The sequence below is a fragment of the Panthera leo genome, chromosome B1, assembly GCF_018350215.1.
Source record: "Panthera leo isolate Ple1 chromosome B1, P.leo_Ple1_pat1.1, whole genome shotgun sequence".
In the NCBI taxonomy this organism is placed as follows: domain Eukaryota; kingdom Metazoa; phylum Chordata; class Mammalia; order Carnivora; family Felidae; genus Panthera; species Panthera leo.
This window is the reverse complement of record NC_056682.1, coordinates 50,610,629-50,634,883: the sequence shown is the minus strand read 5'-3', so window position 1 is coordinate 50,634,883 and position 24,255 is coordinate 50,610,629. Positions and strand designations below refer to the sequence as shown.

At 35.8% G+C, this 24,255-nt stretch overlaps 1 protein-coding gene across 3 annotated transcripts in view; it reads left to right on the top strand.

Moving 5' to 3' along the window:
- Window positions 1–24,255, top strand: part of KIF13B (kinesin family member 13B) — a 198,826-nt gene that overhangs the window by 6,629 nt on the left and 167,942 nt on the right. For all 3 annotated transcript variants that reach the window (XM_042934972.1, XM_042934973.1, XM_042934971.1), the window contains exon 2: window positions 9,217–9,310. In XM_042934972.1, the coding sequence (XP_042790906.1) occupies window positions 9,217–9,310 (94 nt within the window). The remainder of the gene's footprint in view (window positions 1–9,216; window positions 9,311–24,255) is intronic.

Genomic DNA, 24,255 nt, shown 5'->3' with positions numbered 1-24,255 from the left:
AGGACTTCTGGGTCAGAAGACTTCATGGCAGAGCAGCCATTGTGAGTTGCTCCCCTCACTGGCCAATCCCACAGGGGTGATGTGGAGTGTCCAAATGGATGCCGTGCAAGCAATTGGTTTGCGCTGCATCTGAGGAACACAGGACTTGGGGAATCCATTGTTTTAAGTGGTAAGCAAGCCTGCTCTCTGTCCCGAAGGACAAACTTGTCTCTCAGAGTTGCTGACTGCAGACCGATTCTTGACAGAGGTGCTGGGTAAAGAGCATTTATGGCTTAGCTCATACCACCAGCAGGAGCATGTCAAGATGGCATTAGAGCAACTGAAAGTTAGGAAATACAGGAAGACTGTAAAGCTTCTGGTTTAGATGATTTATATGACTAAGTGAACAAATGTTGGGGTCATTAACTGACATTAGAAGTATAGGAGAAGCTGGTTTTAGGGTGGAGGTGTAGGAAATGATGAGTTCTGTTCTTGGGCATTCAACAATATTTAGTCAGTGGTGCCTACTGCACCTACGACTATGAATAAGATATTGTACATAGGTGGAAGAAACTCTTAGGTGTCTGCAGTGCAGTGGGTGGATCCAGAAGGTTATTGCATAGGAGTCTGAACCTAAGGAACTGGAGATGTGTGTAGATTTGGGGGTCATTACTGTAGGTATAAGATAGAATACCAAATTAAGGTGTGTGCAAAGGAGGAGGTCATAGAGGCCAAGAGGAGAGACATAAGTAGAAGCAGGTAAAAGTAATATGGAACCCAGAGAGAAAATGTGTCAAAGGATGAATGGTCAGTAGGAGATCACAGGAATGGCATGTATGATAATGGCATGTATGAATTGTGTTCAGTGGACTAGGCAATATGGTGGTCAGTGGTAATTTTCAGAAGAATAATTTTGACTGAATGAATAAATTAGTGTTGGTGTGTTGGTAGTGGGCTGAGATGTAAGTGGGTTGCCAATATGGTGGAAGTGAGTATACATGAATATTCTTTCAAGAAACTCCATTTATGAAATTCTTTTTTTTTTTTTTTTTTTTTTTTTAAGTAGGCTTCATGCCCGATGTGGGGCTTGAACTCATGGCCCTGAGATCAAGACCTGAGCTGAGATCAAGAGTCATATGCTCAACTGACTGAGCCACTCAAGCACCCCTCAAAAAACTCCATTTAGAAGGGAAGGATAGAGTGGCATCCGGAGGTGTCCTAGGAACAGACCTTTTTCCCCTTTGAGTCTGAGAGATGTTTGAGCCTTGTGGTAGACAGAAAAAGCCAAGAGAGGGAAATTTTTGAAATATGGGAAGAAGAGGATAATTATATAATGGGAAAGCCCTGGAGTCCTTAATTTTCTTGATGAGGTGGATTGTGACGTTGTTATTTGAGAGTAAGAAGGATTGGCTTGACTGGGATCTTCAGAGCAATGTTCAGAAATTTAATTAAAGGGCTCTAACCATATTTTATATCTGTTGAGGGCAGTGGGGTCATTCTTGCTAATTTTTTTGAGATATAATTGACTCATCAAAAGCGTACAATTCAGTGGTTCTAGTGTTTTTGCAGAGTTGTGTACCCGTCACCATTATCCAATGGCAGAACATATTCATCATCCCAAAGAGACTCTGACCCCACTAGCAGTCACTGTCCACCCTCCTGACACCCTCTGTCCTCCAGCACACACCTACCCCTCTCCCCTGTCCCGGGCATCCACTGTTCTACTTCTTGTCTCTATGGATTTGCCTATTCTGAACGTTTCATGTAAATGGAATCATGCAGTGTGTGGACTTCTGTATCTGACTTTTTTCACTTGGCATAATGTATTCAGGGTTTATCCATTGTTGTAGCATGAGTCAGTACTCATTCTTTTTTAAAGTAGAATAGTATTATACGATATGGATATGCTGCATGTGTTTACCTATTCATTAGTTGATGGGCATTTGGCTTGTTTCTACTTTTTTAGCTATTTTGAATACTGCTATGAACATTTATGTATATAACTTTTTGTGTGGATGTATATTTTTACTTCTTTTGGGTATGTGTGTGTGTATATATATGATATATATATATGTACATATATACATACACGTTCGTACATACACATACACACATATATACTACACACACGCACATAGAAGTGGAATTGCTGGGTCATATAGTAATTCTGACTTTTGAGGAACTCCTAAATTGTTTTCCAAAGTGACTGCACCATTTTACATTCCCACCAACCATGTATGAAAGTTTTTCTCCATGTCCTTCCTTGCCAGTACTTGTTTTATCTTTTTGATTATTGCTATCCTAGTGTGTGTGAAGTAGTACCTCATTGTGGTTTTGATTTGCATTTCTCCAGTATCTAATGATGTTGAACATCTTTTCATGTGTTTATTGGTCATTTGTATATCTTTGGAGAGATTTCTATTCAAATCATCATTGTTTTAAAAATTGGGTTGTCTTTTTATTATTGAGCTGTTGGAGTTCTTTATATATTCTGGATACCAGTCCCTTATCAGATAAATGATTTGCAAACATTTTCTTGATTTTTGTGGGTTGCCTTTTCATTTTATTAATGGTGTCTTTTGAAGCACACATTTTTTTTTTAAGATTTTATTTTTAAGTCATCTCTACACCCAATGTGGGGCTTGAACTCACAACCCCGAGATTAAGACTTGTATGCTCCACCAAGTGAGTCAGCCATGCACCCCTGAAGCATAAAAGTTTTTCATTTTGATATGGTCCAATGTATCCGTTTTTTTTTTTTTTTCTTTAGTTGCTTGTGCTTTTGATATCATATGTAAGGAATCATTACCTTACTCAAGGTCACATGGATTTATGTCTATATGTTTTAAGAGTTTTATAGTTTTATGTATTTAGGTCTTTGGTCTGTTTGGAGTTAATTTTTGAATGTGACGTGAAGTAAAGGTTCCATTTTATTCTTCTGCATATGGATATCCAGTTGTCCCAGCACCACTTATTGAAAAGACTGTTCTTTCCCCACTGGATTTTCTTGGCACCCTTGTTGAAAATCAATTGACTATTGAATTTAAGAGTAAGATACAATAAGCTCTTTAGGAATGTGACTGGTAGGTAAAGGGAAGTACATTTACACTTCTGAGTAGTATATGTGGTTTGAAAATTATTAATAATTTTCTGGAGAATTAGAGAACAGATTAGTAAATGAGCAAGTCAGAATTATTTTATTCACACTGAGAATGATACATTTCCTCAGATGCAACATGAGTTATGTAAAGGGAGTGTCCCAGACCCTGCCTGTCTTTCACTGTGATGTCATTGAGGAACGAGCCATAGTTGATTTATGCATTGAAGAAAGACTTGTTTCAAATGATTGTTCACTTGTACAGGGTGACTAATTTGCTGGCTGAGTAAGCTGAATTGTCAGCTGTTAATATTTTAATATTCATCTTGAGGAACTTGACCTAGAAGAGGATCCTGTTTGGGAAATAATATGGGATCTTTGTGGAGTAAATTTCCTTTTTTTAAGGACTCATGGATACGTCAAAGCATTCATGGCTCTAAGTATGATAAAACTCAATTAGTCATGACATAAACTTATAGTATTACTTAACTTTAAGATCATTCTGGTTTTTTATTGGTTTTCAGACATAGTACTAATTAAATCCCAATCTCATTATTATAGACTTCGCTAGGTATAAACTGTTGTCCATGTGTTACTTATTATAATAGTCGTGAGTGTTTAGTGCCTTTTTTTTTTATTGTGTTAAGTATATATAACAAAATTTACCATCTTAAACCATTTTTAAGGGTGAAGTTTAGCGGCATTAAGTTGTTGTGCAACCATCACCACTATCCACCCCTAGAACGTTTTTTATCTTGTAAAACTGAAACTCTGTATCCATGAAACTCCTCTGTTGACTCTTAAGCCCAGCCCCTGGCATCTACCATCTTACTTCCTATCTCTATGAATTTGATTACTCTAGGTACCTCTTATAAGTGGAATCATATAGTATTTGACCTGTTACAACCAGTATATCTCATTTGGCATAATGTCTTCAAGGTTCATCCATGTTTTAGCAGAATTTCATTACTTTTTAAGGTTGAATAATATTACATTGAATTATACCACATTTTGTTTTTCCATTCATTCATTGATGGACACTTAGATTGTTTCTACCTTTTGGGTATTGTGACTACTGCTGTGCACATGGGTATACTTTAATGCAGTTTTTGCAAAGGCAGCTCATAGAAGTTAGGTCCTTATCTTTAAAAAAAAATTTTTTTTTTTTACATTTTATTTATTTTTGATAGAGAGAGACAGAGCACAAGCGGGGGAGGGGCAGAGAGAGAGGGAGGCACAGAATCCAGGCAGGCTCCAGGCTCCGAGCTGGAGCACAGAGACTGACGCGGGGCTCAAACTCACAAACCGTGAGATCATGACCTGAGCCAAAATCGGACGCTTAACTGACTGAGCCACCAGGTGCCCCAGGTCCTTATCTTTTTAATCTAAGTATTGCTCCAAACTAAGAGGAAGCTGCTTATCTTTTGAATTTTTGGTAGGTGTTTTAAAATTTTTTTTTAATTTTTAAAATTCACATTAAAGTTAGGGCCTAAATTTGTTACTGTTATTTAACTACTACTTACTTTCTAAGCAGTATAGATCAAGAAGTCTTAAATGGAGAACATATCATATTTAGAATCTTGTTGCAATATAATTGAATTCAACCAACTAGTAGCATTTGATGGTACTCTAGCTATAGCATTTTATATTAAATGTTTTTCATATATCTGATCCTTAAACTCTCTTCAGATCTCACAGATTTTATTTGCTTGCGTGTGTGTCCTAGATGTTCCACCCATATTCTAAACAGTCTTGTGAAAAGCCTTGTCTTAATATCTATTCATCAATCAACAGAATTGGAGTGGGAATTTTGTTTGATTAAAAACTGAGCTAATGAGGGGTGTCTGGGTGGCTCAGTCGGTTGAGCTTCCAACTTTGGCTCAGGTCATGATCTCGTGGTTTGTGAGTTTGAGCCCCACATTGGGCTCTGTGTTGATAGCTTGGAGCCTGGCGCCTGCTTCAGATTCTGTGTCTCCCTCTCTCTGCCCTTCCCCTGTTTGCATTCTGTCTGTCTCTCTCAAAAATAAATAAACATTAAAAAAAAAAACTGAAGTAATGAAATAAAGATAGTTGTGAATATTTTAAAGGCCACCTTTCATGAGTGTTCGATGTAGGGACATTTCTAAGTATTGCAGTCTTCAGGACAGAATGAATTTAGGTTGGATATTAGTTATTAGGTGTTTCTGTGTATTATATAGGATTTTCCAGGCGTTGGTTCCTTCATGATGTCATTAATGCTCCCAAATTATTAGTTGTATCTATTGAAGTCATGAAGAAGAGGCAGAGAAGGGAGGAGCTATGAAGAGAATAAGGAAAAAGTATACAAATGTTGAAGGAAAATGTTTGGATCCCTTTTCAATTCAAGATCATTTAAAATGATGGCAGAGCACTTAGTGAGAAAATATTGGATTTACAGTTTTTCAGGCATGCATTCTAATGTGTACTTTTGCATGCAGAACTATACACACAGCTCCTTTGCTCAGACCAAACACTCTTGCAAGACACTAATAACTAATTTTGTGGTGGGTGGTGAGACAGTAGATTCTGAGTCACAGCACAGTTTCCGGAGGGTTGATAATGCATTTGTGTATAATATAGATTTGACTGTGAGGGGCCAGCCAATACAATGTGGTCAGACACCATTAAGAAGTGGTGTTAACAAAGTATGATTATAAACTTTCTTGAGCTCTGGGGCTATAGACTTTAGTGTCAGTTGACCACAGTGGAACATTTGCTGCTTTGGGATTAGTCTTCCACACCTAACTCTGTAGTTTTCCTTTCAGTTTTCTTTGCCTAAAAAAATGTGTTGGCTAAAAGAAAGACTGCTAAATTTTTTATACTTCTAGAATACATCTTTGAGAACAAATGTAGAATAACCAATATAAGTAAAATTGTGTCAGGTACAGGGAGGGAATTTTTTGTTTTGCTTTTTTTTTTTTAATTTGTCTCAGTTATGTAAGTTAAAATGTAAAAAATAAATGACCTTTCCTGGGAGTGGAAATACTTCTAAGTTATAATGAGGTGACATTGACATTTGGCCAAGGTTCTTTGGGAAATACAAAATAGCTCCAGGGCAGTGCAGCTCCTTTCCTTAGGGTTTATCTTTTGGTAATGGCAATAAGGCAAACAAATGGTTTCATACTTTGGGTCAGAAAAATATTAGAATATAAAAATATGAGAACATAAACATGCCGTGGCCTATACTTACAAAAAAATAGCTTTATTGAGATATAATTCACATATCATACAATTCAACCAATTCAGTGGTTTTTATTATGTGCAGTTATCAGCATAATCAATTGTAATATATCTTCATACCCCCAGAAGAAAACTATACCCATGTAACAGCATGGTTACTATAGTTAGTGATAGTGTATTGCATATTTGAAAGTTGCTAAGAGAGTAGATCTTAAGAATTCTCATAATGAAAAAAGTTTTTTTGTAATTGCATATGGTGACAGATGTTAATTAGACTTATGTGGTGAACATTTTGCAATATACATAAATATGGAATCATTTTACATGTTTTATACCTGGAACTAATACAATGTTATATGTCAATTATACCTCAATTTAAAAAAACCCTGTCATACCCATTAGCAGTCACTCCACAGCCATAGGAATAACTAGGCTATTTTCTGTGTCTTGTTTGCCTATTCTGGACATTTCAAATGAGTAGAATCATATAACATGTGGTATTTTGTAACTGACTTTTTTCAGTTCACACAAGCTTTGTTCATGTCGTGTAGTATGTATCAGTACCTTATTCCTTTTAATTGCCAAATAATGTTCCATTTTATGGATATAATAAATTTATCCATTTATTAGTTAATGGACATTTGGCTTGTTCCACTTTTTGGCTGTTATGAATAGCCAAATACTAGGGTTATGAACATTTATGCACAAGCTTTTGTGTGGACCTAGATTGTCATTTCTCTTGAATATATATGTAGGAGTGGAATTACTGGGTCATATACCAGCTCTCTGTTTAACCTTTTGAGGAGCTGCCAGACTGTTTTCCAAAGTAACTGCACCATTTTATATTCCCATCAGTGATGTATGAGGATTCCATTTTCTCCACATCCTCATTAACACTTGTTATTATCTTTTTGACTATCGTTATGCTAGTGGGTGTGAAGTGGTATCTCATTGTACTTCTGATTTACATTTCCTAATGTGTAATCTGTTGAGCATCTTTTCTGCTTATTGGCCATTTTTGTATCTTTTTTTGAGAGATATCTGTTCAGATCATTGCCCATTTAAAAGTTGGATTATTGGTCTTTTTATTATTGAGTTGTAAGAGTTCTTTATATTTTCTGAGGTAAGCCCCTTATTAGATATTTGTTCAATTCTGTGGGTTGTCTTTTTACTCTTTTGATGGCGTCCATTGAAGTACAAAGGTTTTTCATATTGATGCTTTCCAGTTTATCTGTTTTCTTCTTTTGTGTTTGTGCTTTTGGTGTCTAAGAAACTATTACCTAACCCAACATCATGTGCATTTACTCATGTTTTTTTTTTTTTTTTTCTTATGAGTTTTATAGTTTTAGCTCTTACGTATTTATTTCTATGATCTGTTGGAATTAGTTTTTGTGTATGGTGTTCATTTTTGTGTGTGTGGATATCCAGTTGTCCCACCACCATTTGCTGGAAAGACTGTAGTTTCCCCACTGGATTGTCTTGTCAAAATCAGTTGGCCATAAATGTGACAAGTCTATTTCAGGACTGTCTATTCCATTAATCTATATGTCTGTCCTTCTGTCCTTATAGTAGCACTGCACTGTCTTGATTACTATAGCTTTCTAGTTAAGTTTGACATTGGTGAATGTAGTCTTTCTATTTTGTTTTTTTCAAGATTATTTGGCTATTCCTGGTTGTATGCATTTCTATATAGATTTAGGATTACCTTGGTAATTTTTGTTTTAAAAAAAAAAAAAGCTAACAAGCTAACTGGGATTTTGATAGGGATTATCTTGAATTTTGTAGACCAATTTGGGATATATTGTCATCTTAATAGTATTAAGTCTTTCAGTTAATGAATGTAAAATAATTTTCTATGTATTTAAGTCTTGAATTTCAGCAGTGTTTTGGAATTTTCATTGTACAAGTCTTACACTTTTTTTTTTTTCTTTTAGGAAGAGAGAGTGCAGGTGTGGGAGAGGGGCGGAGGGAGAGAGAGAATCCTAAGCAGGCTCCATGCTCAGCACAGAGCCCTATGTGGGGCTCAATCCCATGTCTCTGGGATCATAACCTAAGCTGAAACCAAGAGTTGGACTCTCAACCAACTGAGCCTCCCAGGTGTCCCTGTCTTGCACTTCTTTTAAATTTATTCTTTTATATTCTATTTTATATTCTTTTAATACTTTTCAAAAGTATTTAAATCTTTTTGATGTCATTATAAATGAAATTGTTTTCTTGTTTCGTTTTTTTTTTTTTTTTTTAATTGCTGGTGTATAGAAACACAACTGCTTTTTGTATACGGTATTGATCTTGTATCCTACAACTTTGCAAAACTTGTTTATTCTAATAGTTTTAAAATGGGTTCCTTAGGATTTTCTTTTTTTAATTTAATTTATTTATTTAGAGAGAGAGAGAGTGCGTGTGGGAAGAGGGGGTAAAGGGAGAGAGAGAGGGGGAGGGAGAATCTTAAGCATGCTCCATGCTCAGCAAAGAGCCCAACACAGGGCTCCATCCCATGACCCTGGGATCATAACCTGAGCCAAAATCAAGAGTCCTCTTCTCAACTGACTGAGGTACCCAGGCACCCCTGATTCCTTAAGATTTTCTGTCTATAAGGACCATATCATCGCAAGTAGAGATAGTTTCACTTCTTTCTTTCCAATCTGGATCCTTTTTGTTTATCTTGCCTAACTGCCCTGACCAGAACTTCTAGAACAATGTTGAACAGAAGTTGCAGTCATAGAATATCCTTTTCTTATTCCTGATGTTAGTCTTTCACCATCAAATACGGTATTAACTGCAGGCTTTTGTAGATGTCCTTTATCAGGTTGAGAGGTTCCCTTCTATTTCTAGTTTGTTGAGTGTAAAGAGTGTTGGATTTTTGTCAAATGATTTTTTCTGAAATAAACTACTTTAAAAATGACTATTTTCTCTGTTTTTTTTTTTTCTTTTTTCATCTGCAGAAATTGACTTGCATACCAAATGTGTGGTGGATGTAGATGCAAACAAGGTTATTCTTAGTCCTGTAAATACTAATCTTTCCAAAGGAGATGCCCGGTAAGTTAAGAAACAGTGTTATGTTCAATGGATTTTTATTATTTATTTATTTATTTATTTATTTATTTATTTATTTATTTAAAACAATTTTTTAGTGTTTATTCTTGACAGAGAGAGAGAGAGACACAGAGCGTGAGTTGGGGAGGGTTAGAGAGAGAGGGAGACATAGAATTTGAAGCAATCTCCAGGCTTTGAGCCATCAGCACAGAGCCTGACATGGGGCTTAAACCCATGAATGGCGAGATCATGACCTGAGCTGAAGTCAGACACTTAACCAACTGAACCCCCCCCCCCCGGTGCCCCTGTTCAGTGGATTTTTAAATGACTGAAAGCAACAATGGCTGCTGAGTTGAGTTCAGCTTAGCAGATAACAAATGCCTAATGACTATGTAGAGACATGTAGCTGTCAAGTCAAAGAGGAAGGTCTATAATATGGAATGATTACGTGTTAGAGCGAGTGTTGTAGATAGCAGTTGTACCAGAAGCTCAGAGAAGAGAACTTTAGGTAAGATGGTGGAGTAACTGAGGAAGCCTTGAAGGAGATGATATTGGCTAAAGGATTAGTGAGATGTAAATGGGAAGAAGTAGAGTAGAAGAGAAGGCCTTTAGGTTGTTCTTCAGCTTGGGCTGCTTTTACTTCTGCCACTTTGAATCCTGTCTGTCAGTTAGAGCCCATTTCAAGTGTTACTTCTTCCTGAAGGCATTGCTGCATCCCTCAGTGATTCCTCCCCTCTAAATCCCTGTAAACTATAATGTATACTACCCAACTGAATTATTATACATTATTTTAGATTGTTACTTGTAGCTCAATGGTGGATTGTAAGGTGTTGGAGGGAAGGGACTGTCTGTCAAGGGTTGAAGATGAATCACTTACAGATTTGGATGACAGTATAAACAAAAAAAGAGCAAGAAAGTGTTAAGAAAGCGAATTTGGGGAAGAAGCAAGAGATTTATTTGGTTTTTCTGAGCAAGTGCAGGGAAGTCAATTTAATAAAATAAGGTATGATCAGATTACAGAAGATCTTGAAAGAAGATAAGGAAATTTGACCTTTATTTTTATGGGTAAGATGTCATCTTTGACAGTTTTTAAACACTGTGGTTAAGCAGGTAGATTAGGAAAAGTTGTTAATTGGCCATATAGAGAATGGTTCCAAGTGGGGAAAGACTGGCTTTTCATAGAGATCAGCTTTAGTCAGAGTGAAGAACATAAATTAAACAGTGCCTTCCATGGTGCTTAGCATGAAGTAGATAACTTAAATTTGTAGAGAAAATGTTGTATGTGGAAATATACACAGAAGGCATTGCATAAATGTTCTTTCACACTTGATCTTAGACAAAAGGCCGAGAAGTGATCCATAAATGTTTTTTCAGATTCTTTGAGTTGAAAGAGCACTGAACTTAGTGTCAGAAAATCTTAAATTGAATCCCTACTTAACCATGATGTTTTTAACTATTAAGTAGCTACTAAATTAGTAGCTAGTTATTTTTGACTTTTTTTGAGCCTCATCTGTATGGCGTATGCCTTACCTATCTAATAGAAGTGTTTTCTGAAGATCAAATTAGTGATTGTTCTGTAATTGTCCAGGTTTATTGTCATTGATGTAGAAAAAAATTTTTTTAAGTTTATTTATTTGTTTTGAGAGGGAGAGGGAGAGAGTGCAAGCAGGGGAGGGGCAGAGAGAGAGGGAGACAGAGAATCCCAAGCAGGCTCTACACTGTCAGCGCAGAACTGGATACAGGGTTTGAACTCACAAACCGTGAGATTATAACCTGAGCTGAAATCAAGAGTGGGATGCTTAACGGACTGAGCCACCCAGGCACCCCAACATAGATTTTGTAAGCATCACTAGGATATGGGTACTGTTAGATAGGATGTTATTAGGGTGTGAAGGGTATAGATGTGTCAAAAATAATGCTAGAATTTTGAGCTTGCTAACTGAATGACCTATTGTCCTAAGTATTAATTGAAGTCATTAATACTGGAGGCTGTTTATTGCTCTTAGAATTCTCAATCTGGAGATTGTTGCTTTATTTGAAAATGTGGGTATCTCGGAACAAACATGGAGGCAATATCCTATGGTAGGAAGGGTATAGGCTTTACCTATAGGCTGACATGGATTCGAATTCTGGCTTTGCCATTTGGTAGATGGTTACCCACCTGTGATCCTTATTTATAAAGTGTTTTAGTTCTTATTGCTGCATAACCAGTTACTTTTAATAGCTTAGTGGCTTAAGAAACAATAATCATTTATTATCTTATGGTTTCCTGTGGGTCAGGAATTCAGACAGGACAAAGCAGGGAGGGCTTGTCTCTGCCCCATGCTGTCTGGGGTGTAGTTGGAAGACTTGAATGCTGGGTATGGGAATCATCTGGAAAAGGCCCAGTCACCCAGGTCTGGTGGTTAATGCTGCCTATTGGCTTGAGTGTAGCTGGGGTGGTAGGCAGAATACCTACTCACAATCTGGTGGCAAGTGTCCTGAGAGAGTGAGAAAGCCAGGTGGAAATAGTACTGGCTTTTATGTCCTAACCTTGGGAGTCACACGGTATCTTCTGTCCCATTTATTTACTCAGGTTGGTATAAAGATCTAAACAGTTTCCAGAAGAGGAGGCATAAACTCATCTTTTTTTTTTAATGTTTATTTATGTTTGAGAGAGAGAGAGAGAGACAGAATGCGAGTGGGGAAGGGGCAGAGAAAGAGGAAGACACAGAATCCTCAGCAGGCTCCAGGCTCTGAGCTGTCAGCACAGGGCCCGACGACGTGAGACTCAAACTCACAGACTGCAAGGTCATAACCTGAGCTGAAGTTGGACCCTCAACCAACTGAGTCACCTAGGCGCCCTTTAAATTTTTTTTTTAATGTTTATTTATTTTTGAGAGAGAGAGAGAGAGAGAGAGAACATAGACTAATCTTTTAATGGAGGAACATCAGTGTCACATGAGAAAAGCCTTTGGGATGGGATATGTATTGTTGTGGCTGTCTTTGGAAAACACAGTCTCCCACAAGTGTGTAATAGTATCTACCTGATAAAGTTGTTGTGAGAAAAACATGACAATATAAAAGCTGAAAAATGTTTTCTTTCCTTTTGAGATCTTTAAATCTTAGGGGTTTCTGAAAGAATCAAATAGCTTTTCTTGGTTTCGCAGAACATCTTGGATGGCTCTTTTTTTCCATGTGCTGAAAATACAAGTCGAATATCACTCAGTGCTATAGAACATTGTAAAAAAAGTTTTGTTTTTTTTTTAAAATGACAGCTGCCAGTAAGGTTGATATGTAATGGTTTTTGATGAAGGAAAGTTAAGCACAGACTTAAGAAACAGCTTTTTAAAAAAAGCTTATTTATTTAAGTAATCTCTACACCTAACGTAGGGCTCGAACCCACTACTCCAAGATCAAGCATACATGCTCTTCCTACTGAGCCAGTCAGACACCCATTAAAAAACAGCTTTTTATTGACATATGTAATATACATATAGCGAAGTATACATGGCTTCATAATTTTCATGAGTTGAATACACTCCTGTAATTGGCATCCAGAGAAAAAACAAGAACATTGCTGGGATGCCGGCTGGTTCAGTTTGAAGAACATGTGACTCTTGAGCTCAGGGTTGTGAGTTCAAGCTCACATGTTGGGTGTAGAGGTAACTAAAAGAAAATAAATAAACTTAAAGAAAAAAAAAAACAACCAAGAACATTGCTAGTAAAACAAAAGATTGTCTCTGGGTGCCTGGTTGAGCATTTGACTCTTGATCTTGGCTCCGGTCATGATCTCTCGGTTCACGAGATTGAGCCCTGCATCCGGCTCTGCACCGACAACGTGGGGACTGGTTGGGACTCTCCCTCTTCTTCTCTCTCTGCCCCTTCCCTGCTGTCTCTCTTTCTCTCTCTCTCTCAGAATAAAGAAATAAACTTAAAAAAAACAAAAAAGATTGCTTCTGGAGAAATGCTTTTTCTTTTAATATAATATCAAGGTAAAAAGAGAAAATAGAAATTTTGGAATATAGCAGTCTAGTGATATGTGTTGACTTTATTAAATCTGAGGAATAATTGGAAGGAAAGCATAAATAAAAAGCTATTTTATGTGATGTGTGGTTAATTACAATCTAGCTTGTAGAATGGCTAATCCATAAAACAACAAGTTATGCTAGCATATTTATAACTAGAGAGCCAGAAATTTGAAGTTAACATGTAAGTGATTTGAGTCTGTTTAAGGCTCTAGTCAGTTTAGGACTTAAGTTTAGTAGTCAGAAAGACTCAAATTAATATTTTTTCTTTAAAAGCTATAAAATCCTTGCTTTTAGAATAGTATCCAATTTTATTAATGTAAAATCATGACTAATTTTATATGTATACTTAACAACTCAAGTTGGTATACTTTGAAAGTGAACATATATACATTTTAAAGTAATGATTTGTATATTTTTCTGATTAGTTTTGTGTTAACTTCTGGCAGTTGTATGATTTGATGTTTGTGCTTATTAAAACTAATAGAAGCTATAGTTGAATGGGTAAACTATTTCCAACATAACAGCTTCATCATGGGAATTTGGGAAATATTTTTTGCTGTGCTAGATATGGAATTTCAAAACTGTTCTATAAAGTAAGATGCTTAAAATTCAGAAAATTGATAACACAAGGCTAGAGAAGAGATTAAGAATGCCAACTTTGGAGCCAGAAATAGTGGATTAAATCTCAGCCTCACCATTTACCATGTGTGTTGTGGAGCAGGTTACTTAATCGTCCTCTGCCTCTGTTTATTCACCTATAAAGTAGAGATTACATCAGTACCTGCTTGTAGGTTGTTATGGCAATTTAAACAAGTTAAAATATGTAAAATGGCAGTGCCTGGTATATAATAAACCATATATAAATATTAGCTATTACTTTATTAAAATTTTTTTAATGTTTATTTTTGAGAGAGAGACAGAGACAGAGTGCAAGTGGGGGAGGAGCAGAGAGGGATACACTGAATCCGAAGCGGGCTCTAGGCTCTGGGCTGTCAGCACAGAGCCCTATGTGGGGCTCGAACTCACGAACAGCAAGATCATGACCTGAGCCGAAGTCAGACGCTTAACTGACTGGGCCACCCAGGCGCCCCTGTTAGCTATTAGTTTAAATATTACTGTTATTATTATGGGCTGTATTTATGGTATATTCAGTGAGATATAATATAACTTCATAAAGGAAGTAAAAAATTTTAAAACAAAATATATTCAGTTCAATAATAGAGTATATATGCTTATCAAGAAATTACCTAGTTCTATAAAAATTTCAGCTGTGCAAGGTCAGAAACTTAATTTGATCTAGTTTGCCCAAAGTTGATGGAGCACTTAGGGACTAACATGCCATCTGTTAGAAAGCTATGACCCTTCATTTTATGTTTACAGTGAATAAAATAGTCCCTGCCATCAAGCTTCTCCTTAGTATCAACTAATTTGGGAAACCAGATCAAAACATTGCTTATGAGCATAGGGTAAGAACAAAAGGACATTTTATCAAATATGGAAAAGATTACGGACGAAGTATTTCTATTTCTACAATACTCAAAACACTAGAGACTATGGGGCGTCTGGGTGGCTTAGTCAGTTAAGCGTCTGACTTTGGCTCAGGTCATGATCTTGTGGTTCGTGGGTTTGAACCCCATGTCAGGCTCTGTGCTGACAGCTCAGAGCCTGGAGCCTGCTTCAGATTCTGTGTCTCCTTCTCTCTCTGCCCCTCCCCTGTTCATGCTCTGTGTCTCTCTCTCAAAAATAAATAAATATTAAAAAACAAAAACAAAAAAACCCACTAGAGACTGATACATTTGCATCCACCAGACCGATCTTTTTCTTGTGTATGGAGGACTGGGTACACACTCACAGATTTACTCTATGTATTTTCTCATGCGGTGCCACACGGCTTGGACTACTAGTACAATTAACTGTTTTTTTGGAATTACTTTCTTGCCCTGAATCAGTTTAGTTTTCTAGATTCGTCCTGGGGGTTTTTCAAATCTTCATAAGCACCATGTTCACAGATCATCTTTTAGAGCTAATGACCAATTCATTATCTATTTTTGGTACGTTTTTACAATTATAATTCTCAATGTTTGATTCTTAGCATTTAGGAGCACTTTAAGTTACAAATAATACCATGGTATAGAACAGCCTCCTTTTATGTATGTATGTATGTATGTATTTATTTATTTGTTTGTTTGTTTATTCAACATCATACCTTTATTTTTTTAAATTTACATGCAAATTAGTTAGCATATAGTGCAACAGAGATTTTAGGAGTAGATTCCTTAATGCCCCTTACATGTTTAGCCCATCCCCCCTCCCTCACCCCCTCCAGTAACCCTCTGTTTGTTCTCCATATTTGAGTCTCTTATGCTTTGTCTCCCTCCCTGTTTTTATATTATTTTTTGTTTCCCTTCCTTTATGTTCATCTGTTTTGTCTCTTAAAGTCCTCATATGAGTGAAGTCATATGATATTTGTCTTTCTCTGACTGACTAATTTCACTTAGCATAATACCCTCCAGTTCCATCCATGTAGTTGCAAATGGCAAGATTTCATTCTTTTTGATTGCCGAGTAATACTCCAATATATATATATATATATATATATATATATATATATATATACACACACACACACACACACACACACACACACCACATTTTCTTTATCCATTCATCTATTGATGGACGTTTGGGGTCTTTCCATGCTTTGGCTATTGTCGATAGTGCTGCTATAAACATGGGGGTGCATGTGTCCCTTCGAAATAGCACACCTATATCCCTTGGATAAATACTTAGTAGTGCAATTGCTGGGTCACAGGGTAGGTCTTTTTTTAATTTTTTGAGGAACCTCCATACTGTTTTCCAGAGTGGCTGCACCAGCTTGCATTCCCAAGAACAGTCTCCTTTTAAATAACTGAATAAACCTTTAAGCCTTATTTGGTCTAAATCAAAAGAAAATTTTAATTTCAACTCAGGTCACAATCTCATGGTTTGTAGGTTCGAGTTCCGCATTGGGCTCTGTGCTGACAGCGCAGAGCCTGCTTGGTATTCTTTCTCTGTGTGTGTCTCTCTCTCTCAAAATAAATAAACTTAAAAAAAAAACAACCCAAAACTTAAAACTTAAACTCTTAAAACTTACTAAAATTTTATCCTGTAATAAATGTTAATGCTAGTTAGCCTGTCACCATGATAGGGCAAAATAGTTTCTTAGGCTGAGGTTGATCTTCTGCCTTTTGCCTTATTCCTTCCCTCATCTACCCACCAAACAGGCCTTTCCTACTAACCCTGGCTAAAGTCCATTGAAATACTAATATTGTTTTAAAAGGGAGTAAGGTGTGATTTCCCATGGAGAGTGGCAGCATCTACTTTATGAAACAGTTATGTTATAAAATTATGTATAGGTGAATTTGGAAATGGGAATGCATTTTCCCATGGGAACTGACAGTTGTTCCTCGTAAAAATGCTATTCTATTAAAAAAGTGACTAGTTTGGCCCACGACTCATGGAATCAATCACATATTTTTACATTTTGGTATGCAGCAGAAGTGCTTCATTTTGTCACACATAATTTTAAAAAGATTGTATTCAAGAGTTGAGATTGAATAAAATTAATAATTTTTCCTCCTTATTGAGGACATTCTGAAGTGAGACAAAATATATATATATATATATATATATATATATATATATATATATATATATATATATATTTTGGCTCTGGGTGTGTGGCAGTGAATAATGCAAGACTATCAATAACCAGAATCCTTTAGTGTCACCATGCAGAAAGTCCCAGCAGTTAAACCCACTATTGTTTTTGAAACAATGAAAAAGGCAAATAACGGTATTATTATGAACATAGTTCTTACCTCAAGACCACTAGGAGTCCTTACACAACAATTAACATTTTTTAAAATGTTTATTTATTTTTGAGAGCGAGAGAGAGAGAGAGAGAGAAGAGATAAGGGAGGGGCAGAGAGAGACTGGGACAGAGGATCTGAAGGTTCTGCACTGTCAGCAGAAAGCCTGATGTGGGGCTCGAACTCACAAACTGTGAGATCATGACCTGAGTTGAAGTCGGAGGCTTAACCAACTGAGCCACACAGGCACCCCATTACATGATCATTTAAGAACCAAATTTAGGCATTCATTCATAGCCTGTAAGAACTGGATGGATGTCTTTGGTTATTTACTTTTAAACTACTTTATTGAAATGTAATAAATATATCATGTAATTCACTGTAATTCATTGTTTAAACAGTTTAGTAGTTTTTATTATATTTATTGAGTTGTGCAACCAGCATCACGATCCAATTTTATGACATTTTAATCATTCTGTCACTCTACTTTCTATCTCTGTAGATTTGAGATTTGACAATTTTGGACATATAAATGAAATAATACAATACATGGTCTTCTGTGATTGGCTTCTTTTATGTAGCATAATGTGTTTGAGGTTTATCCATGTAGCATTTATCAGTACCTCATTCTTTTCATGGTGGAATAATATTTCATTGTATTCTGTTTTGTTTATCCGTTCATCAGTTGATGGATATTTGGGTTGTTCCACTTTTTGGCTATTATGAATAATGCTACTGTGAACATTTATGTACGAGTCTTTGTGTAGACATATGTTTTCATTTCTCTTAGGTAGATATCTAGGAGTGGAATGGCTGGGTCATGTGGTAACTCCATGCTTAATACTTTGAGGAGCTGCCAGACTATCCCAAAGCGGCTGCACCATTTTACATTCCTAACCAGCATTGTATGAGGATTCTCATTTCTCAAGCTTTGAAAGAAGGCTTATTTACTGAAAGGAAAATGGTGGTGACTCTGGCTAATTGGAGAGCGCATACCCTGCCTGAAGGCATTCAAATTACAGTTAAAAAGCAAAACAAAACATTGTGCTGTCCAAACAAAACAGGTCTTGGCCAGATTCAGCCCTTGGCTGCTGATTTGGAACCCCAGGTTCCAGGATACTTTCCTACTGAGTCTGACTTGACAGCTTTTTAAAAATTGAGCAAATTTTAAAAAGTAACAATGCAAAAAGGTTTAAAGAATAAAACACTTTTATGTTAATTGATCACGTTAACAAACCATTACCAATACAAACAATTTAAGTCTTGTGTGAACCTCCTTCCAATTTTAATCCCTTTCCTCTCTACTACAGTTAACCACTTTCCTGAAGTTTTTTTTTTTTATCTTTCCCTTGTGTTTCTTTATGTTTTTAGTTTGTGTACTTGTAAATTGTTTGCATATATTACGTGTATGTGAATGACTGTTTCTAGTAAAAGATCAGATAGATAAGTGACTCAAAGTTTGACTATTTATACAGTATAATGCCTGATTGATTGACTGATTTATAGCCTGGGGACAGGACACGTGGGCAGGAAGAGCTGCCTAATGCCTGATTTTTAAAAGCAAAAAAAAAAAAAAAAAAAAAAGTGTTAATAGGAGCCAAAAGAAATATAAGTTTATCTTAGGAGGGAAGCTAAAAGTTGATATTTAATCACATACCATATTCCTCCTTTTTTCCTCTGAAAAAACCCAGACCTAAACCAAAGCTTTTCCCTCCTCCTCTATTGTTTGCAGTGACTTCCAGACAAGAATGGCAGTGACATTGTATTAGTGTGCCTCCAACCCTTTGAGGAGACTGTGGATCAGTGAGCTGTGCCTGTTCAGAGGTGCTGCTTGAAACACCACAGCTGAAACCTAATAAGAGAAGGAAATTCTCACTAAAAATTGCATTGTTCAGTCCCTTGGTCCACTAGTCTACTTTCCTCTTTAGCTCTGTGTTTTCTATCGTGTGTGTGTGTGTGTGTGTGTGTGTGTGTGTGTGTGTGTTATGTAACACCGTAAGAGTTAATACATTAACTTGGGAGTCTTTCTTACAATTATTTTTCACCCTGTCCCACCAAATGTAAGCTTTGAAGGTAAGAATTTTCTGAAATAGAAAACATTTGAGAGTTAGACTTTAAGACCTTAATGAATGTGAACACTGATTTTTTCGTGGTATTGTGTGAAATGGTTTGTTCTTTAGTACATGGTCTGTATTTTGTGAAATGGTCTGTTCTTTAGAAGAGTTTCTTCAACATGGATGTCATTAGCCATAAATGGCACAGGTATGCCGTGTTTTTCTGTTCTATAGTAAAACTATGGTGCTTCCTTCTTTTTTCCCATTTGGTCATGTTTAACCTAAAGACTAATTGATATGTATGAGGATAACTGCCAGTCTAGTGAGAAAAATACCTGAGATGTTGGTCTCAACCAGTACTGGTTAGTAAGGTCATTAAAAATCTTTTTATTCTTGGGGAACCTGGATGGTTCAGTAGGTTGAGTGTCCATCCAGCTCTTGATTTCGGCTCAGATCGTGATCTCACTGTCGTGGGATTGAGCCTTGAGTCAGGCTCTGTGCTCATAGCACAGAGCCTGCTTGGGATTCACTGTCTCCTTCTCTCTCTGCCCCTACCCCATTTGCACTCTCTTGCTCTCTCAAAAATAAATAAATAAACTTAAAAAATTTTTTTTTATTCCTTTTGATTTTATACTAGACATCAGTTTAGTCACGTCATTATTACTTAATATGAGCAAAACATACTCCGTCTTTCTTTGGAGGTTCATAGTACTCTGATCCTGGTAGAAGAATGAATATGTGCATATACATTCAAATATATACAAACTTTAGTGAGGCTGACCCATGCATATACATTTCTCTTGCAAATGGATTGAGCAATGCTGCCTAGGAGAGGGCCTAATGCCAATAATTGCTTTGAAATATCAGAAGTCATTTTCGGAGCAATTCCTTGTTAGTGGAAGGCATCATTAGGTCATATTAGATGATGACTTTTAAAATTTTCTACTGCTATATGGATACTAATTTAAGTAAAGATTTTAATTGAAGGAAGTCATGCAAAATGTAATTATGGTATGTACAATAGACCTGTTTGTTCTTTCTGCTGTGAAATGACTTGAGTGAGGCTAATAATTCTGCCCAAATAGAATTTACTCCTCTGGAGAACAGTATGTGGTATGTTTTAATTTTATAAAGAGCCTCTTCCTTGGGGAGCCTGTCCACCCTGATTATGTCAGAGTAAAGTGAGGAGAGCATTGTTCAGTATACTCAGAAAGTTAAGATGATTTTTCCCTCTATTTTAAAAAAGTACTATGACCATTGAGTATAGAAGTCATGTACTACTTTTGAATATAGTTATAAAAATGAATCAGATTGTTAAAGCTGAAAAGATAATAAAATATGTATAACTGTATTCATATCTTTATACAGTTAATATAGCAAATAATTAAATAGCTTTAAATATAGATTTTTTTGAAGTTTTGCCAGAAAAGGCTAGTAGATGGCCAAAATGAAATGTGAGATAGTTTGTTAGTAAACCTGCCTGAACAAAAATTAGACTTTTATAGTAGAATTGGTGATATTTTAACATTGCCATTGGGTATATAAATATTAATTATCTCATCCTTTTATTGGTATAACAAGAAATAAACTTTTAACTTTATTTTTTAAATGTCTATTTATTTTGAGAGAGAGAAAGAGAGCATGCGTGTGTGAGCAGGAGAGGGGCAGAGAGAGGGAGAGAGAGAATCCCAAGTGGAGTCCATACTGTTAGCACCGAGTCTGATGCGGGGTTCAAACCCACAAACTGTGAGATCATAACCTGAGCTGAAATCAAGAGTGGGACACCTAACTGACTGAGCCACCCAGGCACCCAGAAATAACCGTTTTTTAAAATATGAGAATAGAGAGTGTCTATCACTAAGTCTACTTGTTTACTAACATTTGCTATAATGAGAACTTAGCGTTATATGTGTTCGTTACTAGGTTAAGGTTAATAGGAATTAAATGTTTTGAATTTATCCAGAATTCGAGATTCGGCACAGAAAATTATCAGATAATATATATTAGATATCTAATTACAAATAAAATTTAGGTAAAACTATCAAGTCTCACTGTTGAGGTTTTTAAATTGTCTTTGTTCTTTAGCAATACATTTTTTTAAGGGTTCTTTGTCTCAGTCTCTAGTGTAGGAGTTGTTGCTAACGTAAACTAGATATTGTATAAGAATCCAAACTTTTCTTTAAAGATAGAGGTAGCGCTACTCCTTGAGGAAGTGTCACATGAGAAACCACTCTAACCCAAAAAGTTGCTGTATCACAGTACCTTAGCAATCTTTATGATCTGTTCAACAGTTCAACATCAGCTCTTTGCCAAGTATCAAGCTAAGAGTTAGGATAATCTTTATTAATCCTTAGTTCCATTACATCGTAGTTAAATTATTTTTAGCTTAGAATGTCTGTAAACGCTAGTAAAACAAAACACAAAGCGAAACAGAAGACTGAAGAGTTGAGAAGTTGAATTACTCTCTTGTGGACTTTGTAAGGTTAGATTTTTGCAGACTCGGATTTGAAATGATTCTATTGTTTAATTTTGAGCATTGTGCATTTTTTTATGAGAGTGATATTTAGCTAAAATGAAAAATGATTTATTTTGAACATTAGTAGTTTACGGTTCTGGAGCCCTGTTTACTTCTTCCTAAGTTTGTTAAAGAAGTGTCTTGTTTGATGGTGAATTTTACTTTTGCTTCATTTTCATCAAACCTCATTTATATATATTTATAATTAAATAAAAACTTGTATAAAATGGGTAATAATTAAGAGCAATACTGAGTCTTTATCTTCCTGTTTTGGCCCTTATATGAAATAAGTCGGTAATCCCTTTGTTCTACTTTTAGGAAAACTGAAATGGAATTTGCATAAAGATCACTAAGTAGGTAAAAGTTGTATTTGTCACTTAATTTTTAAAAACTTTTTGTTACAGAGAATTTAAAAGATACACCAAAGTAGATAGGATAGTATAATAAACCCCCATGTGCCTATTACTCAGCCTTCAAAATCATTAGCTCGTGGCTAATAAGGTCCTAATCAGATCTTCAATTCTTTCTTCTTTCCTATATTATCATCAAGTTTTCAGTGTTCACTTGTCTAATTATCTGATAAAGTTTTTTCCCTATAGTTTGTTTTGAATAGCATATAAATATGGTCTCTACATTGTGATTGGATTATGTTTTTTGATTTATTGCTCCTTCAGTTGTTGAAGAAACTGGGTTGCTTGTTCTGTAGATAAAGAGGTGAATTTATTACAGAGGATGTGTTATCCTTAGTTAGATGTCAAATCTTCCTGATTTTTCTGGTGAGTATTTTTATCCCAAAATTCCTTTCCTCTCTCTGACATTACCCTAGTTAAGGACCGTAATTGCCTTATGTTTAGATTACAACATAGCTTTTAACTGATTTCTGAAACCCACTAATACCAGACTGATCTACCTTCAAGACTGCCACTACTTCCTGTGTTCTAGAATCTTTTGAATTTAGAGCATTTATTATTTCTAGTAACTAAGAAATGTCACTGTCTAGGTGACATCTTTTATGTTTGTCCTGTCCTATTTTCAAATGCTTATATTGTTTAGCTTTTTCTTGTGTGTTTTGAGGCCCCTCCCCTTTTAGACTGGCTACTTGAAAGCTGAGACCACTTCTATTCTTTGTGTCACTTGCAGTGCTTTCCAACGAGGTGTTCAGTGAGTGTTTCTTGATTATAGCTATTGTATTAGTGCTTGTTTTCAGAAGCTCCCTCGTTCTGGTATTACCCCCAATTAGTAATTGGAAGGGTGATTTATAAATCAGGGAGTTAGATTTTATGAAGAGTATTTTTCAAGACAGTGGTAGAGCCTGATGAGCCTTCTCCATCCACTTTACCATATGGAGGGCAGTTTTCTAGTATCCTTGCCCACTAGATACAGTAGCTTGTTTACTCCCATAGCACCACGGCTTTTGTTTTATTTTTGTCGTTTGGACAACAACCTTTTGTTTCAATGCTGTTTCATTATATTTAAGTTTACCATTTCCTAGTGATCTAATATTAGGATCATACTGTAGGATAAATTTCCTTAGGGAAGAATTTCCTGAAGATTAAATAACTCTGTAATATAGAAAATACATTTTGCCAACTGGGGTGCCACGGAGTACATTTACCCATAGATGTGTTTTGTTTTGGTTTGCAGTTTCAGTATTTAAAAATCAGGAAGTTTCATATAAAAATTCAGATTTGTAGTTTTTCTTAAACAGCCCCAAAATCTGGCAACACTGGGCTTATTGCCTCCTTTGACAAGGCCATGAGCTCTTCAGGTCCCCAGCTGGTGAACTCCCTTATTTATGTTGTTTACCTGGCCCCTGTGGACCTTTCCATTTATAACCTTTGGTGTAGATTCTTACTGGTTCAGTCACAAAACACATTCTTTCCCGACCTCAGCTTAGGGGTTTGGGGCTCACATTACTCTTTGAGACCATCAGTGTTTGCATTCTAAATATGTTATCAGTTCTTCTTTATTAAGAAATGCAAATTCCATAATTGTTGACATGACTTTATTTATGAATTATTAAGTGTTCAACTTAATACATTGTATACATTTGTAAAAATATAAAACAATACTATCTTCACTAAATGTATAGTTATATTTACATATATAGTTTTCAGAACTGTGTTATTTTTCTTAAAATACTATGTTAACCTATAATCTTGCTATTTTTTAAATTAATTAATAAAATGTTTTAAAAATTTCTCAGTTTTAAATTCTCACTCAAACATGGACCTTAATTTATAAAAAAAAAGCTCTTTAGGGTCCTCAGTAATATTTAAGAGTGTAAAGGAGTCCTGATACCAAAAGGTTTAAGAATTTCTGATCCTAAAGGATAATTAAAATTGTCTGAGGCATACACCAAAATTTTAGAACATAATTATTTTTCCCCTTCTGAGCAAATCATCTCTAGGTCCCTGCAAAAGCCTATTTAGCCCATGGTATTTCTGAAGTTTATAGCACTATTTAGCTAAGACATTTTAAGCAAACAATTCTTTGATTCAGAGTTCCAGGTTAGCAA